General features: G+C 40.5%; 1 protein-coding gene across 1 annotated transcript in view; it reads right to left on the bottom strand.

Moving 5' to 3' along the window:
- Positions 1-1,058: 1,058 nt before the first annotated feature.
- The window catches only part of GNPTAB (N-acetylglucosamine-1-phosphate transferase, alpha and beta subunits), a 54,419-nt gene continuing 50,375 nt past the window's right edge, over positions 1,059-5,102 (bottom strand). Inside the window, exons 19-21 of the mRNA XM_004675754.2 lie at positions 4,458-4,625; positions 4,114-4,204; positions 1,059-2,371 (exon numbers count right to left, since the gene is read on the bottom strand). Coding sequence (XP_004675811.1) covers positions 2,294-2,371; positions 4,114-4,204; positions 4,458-4,625 — 337 coding nt within the window. The 3' untranslated portion in view covers positions 1,059-2,293. The remainder of the gene's footprint in view (positions 2,372-4,113; positions 4,205-4,457; positions 4,626-5,102) is intronic.

Genomic DNA, 5,102 nt, shown 5'->3' with positions numbered 1-5,102 from the left:
AAGAAACCCAGTGTTTCACCCAATCTATATTCTGTGAAGCTGGAGCATCCCTCCCCTCCTTTTGATAAAAAAAAAAAAATCTCCACTCCACATTTTCTGTATTAGAGTTAGAAAGGGAGCTTCCTTCCTCTCTGGAGGTGTGAGTCAGGAGCTCACCTCCCCCCAACAAGGGAAGAAAAGCTGACACAGCGAGATAGCCATGGGTGGTGTGGAGTTAACAACCTTCACAAGGTATGTGTCTCCTGTGCCTGTTATTTTTCCTTGAGCAGACTGAATTAATTTCTGCATTTAGCAAACAGAATGTGCTTATCAGACATAGCTGTTAAGACAAAAGGGAGGAAGGTGCAGATGTACCAAGAAGAAGCCTCTTCACCTGCCTTTAACAACTGAAGGGTTCCTGACTGCTGAGTAGAGGATACTTATATCAACAAAGAAAAGATAAAAAGAATAGTGCAAAAAAGTTTGGCAAAATCCTGGTAATTACTGGAGATGGGAAGTCATTTGCTAGAGCCCCTGCTTCTAAAAATTCCTAGTAATTGATTTCAAAGAAAGGTCCCTGGAGATGATCATGTGCTTTATCTTTTTGGTCCAGCTGATGTGAATTGTGGTTTTCGAATACTAGATCAACTTTGCATGCCCAAAGGCAACGCAGCTTGCTTATGAAGAGTTGCTTGTATGGGGAATAACTGATGTCTTGAGGTTCACTTTCATTTGAGATTCCTTCAGATACATCGGTCTGTTTTCCTTTCTTGTGATAAGTGAGCCCAGCTTTGGTGTGGGTTGTGTTCGCCTTAAGGGATGATGTAGTCAGTGTTTTCCTTCTCTTTTCTGCACTTTTAAAATGAACCCATATAAAAACTTCCACTTAGAATGTATGTTACCCCTTTGAAATGACATTCTCCGGTATGTTGGAATATTATCCGTGCACTGCTTCCCACTCAGCTCTCATAGGTTCAGCACAGACCCTGACACGGGTATAAGCCAGTGGTGATTGCTGAATCTGAGTATCAATAAGCTCACTCCTATAAGATTTAAAAATCACAGCATCAGACAAAACATAAGTTTTTATGAGACTTAAGTTTTTGAAATACATTTACTCTTACAGCACAAATATAGTATTTACATTACAAGTTCCGTTTTTACAAAATATTTATGCCATTTTGAAAGAATACTGTTGAGATTATACTCTAAAATACTTTCAGAAAGGACTCATGAAATACGGTCTCCAGAAATCTACTGTATGACATAAATAAAATATGGCTGAACATCAGGGCTTACTGATACTTAAAAATATTAACTCTCGCTCTCAATGGTCAGCAAACACTGGCCTGTGGGCCAAATCCAGCTAGACTTCTGCCTTTGTACATACAGCTGCAGCTAAACACGGTCTTAACATTTTTAAAGGGCTACTGAATACTTACTGTGTGGCTCTTTTCAGAAAAAAAAGTTTGCTGACCCCTGTGCATTCTATGAAACTGAGGGGAGAGAGCATTACCGGGCTATACTGGTAAGTGTAAGTGTACCCCAGCACTCTCATTTCTGAAGGGAGGCACTTCTGTTTGCACATGTACAGTTCCAAAACATAGTGACATCCGGAAAGCAGCTGCGCTACTCAACCCTAGTCCTTTATAATGAGGCCTCCACAGGAATCACAGTATCCTTAGGGCTGAAAGTAAACAAGCACAGCGTAGTACTTCAGAAGTCAGTCATGGAGCTTGTCAGTTGTTGTAAGTGGTTTAAAACATTAATAAGATTCATAATTTAGATAAGGCCAATAAGAGATATTGCTGTGTTACTAAATAACAGCGATAAAAATATGTTTAGACATCCCAATTCACTCTTTTCAATTAACTTAGTAACTACTTTTAAAATGAGAAATGGGAAAAAGAAAAACAAGTGTAAAAACAAGCAGAGGGCCTGGGAATGCAAAGCCAGGGCATTAGCAAGTACTCCCAAGTTGGCATGGGCCTCGCAGATTCAAGTTAGCTGGTAACGGTAGGGGTAAGGGACGAAAGCGGCCACTCTCAGCGGTGAGTCTTTTCATGAAAAGAATGGCAGGCCCATGAGTAAATGCTTTAAGTGAAAAACCAGTTCACAGCTGCTCAACGTACAAGTCTTCAGTGTGTCGGCTAAACAGTTCCTGCTCAGTGTGCCATATTCACGCCCAATACGAGCGCTGGACTGGATGTCTCTTCTTCAGACCAAGCTGGCTGAGCATCACATTATCCGTGTGATGCTGAGTTTTAAAATGCTCAGTGAATGCTGAGGTAGATGATTCTCAAATGAAGATCTTCTATACCCTGATTCGATCAGGACTAGCTTCCATCTGTATCCTCCTTCTGGGAAATAGCTTCCGCTTAAGTGCAATTAACTAAACAGTGACAGTCAGAAAATTAATCTTAAGGCTCTGTATTGGTGAAAGACTGCAAGTACAATAAACTTTCTGAGTTTCCTATGACCTCAATCATTTCCATAGCATTACAGAATGAAAACAAAACAAAAAACAAAAAACAGACAGCAAACACGTCTTCATCATCCCTTCCCCCAAACAAAACCAACACTAATTTTGTTTGGCTTTGTGGGATCAGTGAGCCTAGACAGGTGCCCATCAGAGAGCTAAACTCACCAGGATTAAAATTATTTTGGCCCAAACTTCATTTTTTTTTAAGATTTATTTATTTATGCATACAAAACTGGGGTAGAGGCCAGAGATGCAGGGGTGGTGAGAGGCTTCACCACAGACAGAGTGGGGAGAACAGGCAGATCATTGAAGTACACTGCTGAGGGGAGCAGCGGGTGGGTCAGGAGAGATCTGCCACGGCATGTGGTCACCTCCGGGGCAGGCGGGAATCGAACTCATGCAGAAGTGGCTTTAGCTTCTTAGTGCTGTGCTTTAACCCGCTGCGCCACCAGGGAGGGCCCCAAACTTCATTTTTTAAAAAGACCAATGAGCTACAGATTTCCAGTCATCACTAAGCATTTTTCTTTTTTCAAGATGTCTGTTTGTCAAGTCTTTCTGTTGAAGGAAACTGGCTCTGTACAGCCATAAGGCACTGTCTGGGTTTGAAAATAGGGTCTCCCTGGTGGCACATGGGGTTAAGTCGCAGCACTACAAAGCTGTCTATAGCCACTGCAGCATGAGTTCGATCCCTGGTCAGGGAGGTGACCCACACGGTGCAGCAGACCTGTCTTGCCCCTGCTCTCCTCAGCAGTGTATTTGCCTGCTCTGCTCCCCAATCTCTCTGGTGAGTCCTCTCACCGCCTGCATCTCTGGCTTGTACCCCAGTTCTTGTATGCATAAATAAATAAATCTTTAAAAAGAAAAAGACTATATATGTAATATAGAATTCTTTAAAATAAAAAACACAACCACCTATATTAAAATCCTATCACCATTCCGCCCATGCCCAATTTGTAAATAGGTTGTAATAAAGTTTATTTGTAAAACAGTAGTTTAGAACTTCAACATTTCTTTCTCATAGAAAGAGTTTACCCATGCTATATCTCAATAGAAAACCTGACCACCATCATAATAAAGTTTCAATGAGAAAAAAAACAAATGTGTTCTTCATGGTTTTAGTTTGGGTACCCACTGACACTAGTTGGTCTTGAGGTGGAAGCAGAGTCCTGCCCAAACATTCATCGCCATGATGTCTGGATGGTGAGCAGGGTGTGTAACGGGAAGAGCGGGGAGTTTAACAGCCGTGGAGGTTTAAGGAATTTGACTCAAGTGAGTAGAGAATAAATAGGGTGGCAGAGAGGACAGGGGGTTTATTTTCCTCCTCTGTTCTCATCCTCCCAGATTACTGTCCTCTGCAGACAAATGCCACAGATGAAGGGTTTATCCTTTGAAGCTTTTCAGTTTTAAAGTCTGCAAGTTAACCTACTGAGTTCCAAGTTAAACACAACAACAACAAAAACACTGGTACTGGACTTATACGACAAATGAATAAAAGGTTATTATATCTGCTGGCTAAATATTTTGAAAGACTGACATATGAACTATAAGCCAAAGGCAGCAATTTACTTATTGTAAACTTCTTTTTCCAAAAGAACCAAATTCTAATGTACAAGAAATACTATTTTATGTCCATGGAAATACATGAAACTTACCTGCTCAGCAAAAAATGAGAAAATAGTAAACATAATCAATGTTGCTAGTACACAATGGGTCCAAAATTTCAGTTTGTCCCGATATGCCCTCCTGTGCAGAGAGAAGAATGCAAACAGGTTACCCTGTGTATGACCTCACTGTCATCAGTGAATCATTAATATACTAGATCAGCAGAAACAAGGTCTGAAACCCAACCCTGGAGATAATTCTAAAATGTCAATATAATAAACACTCCCAACATGAAGTGTATTTTTACAAAGAAATCAGAATACCACATTAAAGAAGTTTCATCATTCTAAAAATGTATGCACGCGCACACACTCATAAAAAAATAAAAACTTACCATTCCTGTAGTTCATGCATATGCAGGAATCGGTTTCGATACTCTCTTGGCAACTCAAACTGAGATGGTATGGGGAACATGGACTCATAGAAGTCCCTGAGAACAGCTTTCACTGTCTGGGCATCTTTATGATTATGATCAATGTTGTCATTCAGGCAAACAAACTTCCTGGGAATGGGAGAGACCATGGTCACTGGTTATCATGAGGATAACCCTAATCTAACAAAACAAGAACTATGGATCCCAAATGTACGTTAAGAAGGCTTATGTCCCCAAGTTGTTATATTTGCTAATAGAATTCTTTGAGGGAGTAATAGTTTGTGAAATAAATCTCTAGCTATTCCTTGCCTGAAAAACAAAGAGAACTGGAGAAGATAATCTTGGAACAATTCATGTTTTCTAGTTATGAGAGTAAATTCACTTAATGATTTCTATTTATATATGTAGCTCATCGATTGTAGCACTTTGTTAGCAGGCAGGGAGGAAACCAGCCAGTACCTAAAACGAGATTCTCCAAGCTGACAGTTACATGGGTAAGAATAGTCATGAAGAGAGACAGGGAAGACCTAACACAAGCTATGCAACGTCCATCGTCTGACAGATTCCGGGTGGATCGGGATAAGCTCTGAAAAATCAGACTGTCCA

This window comes from Condylura cristata, unplaced genomic scaffold, assembly GCF_000260355.1.
Source record: "Condylura cristata isolate star-nosed mole 26May11 unplaced genomic scaffold, ConCri1.0 scaffold00004, whole genome shotgun sequence".
NCBI classification, from domain to species: Eukaryota; Metazoa; Chordata; class Mammalia; order Eulipotyphla; family Talpidae; genus Condylura; species Condylura cristata.
Note: the sequence above shows the minus strand (reverse complement) of the source record. Positions and strands in the feature narration are given on the sequence as shown.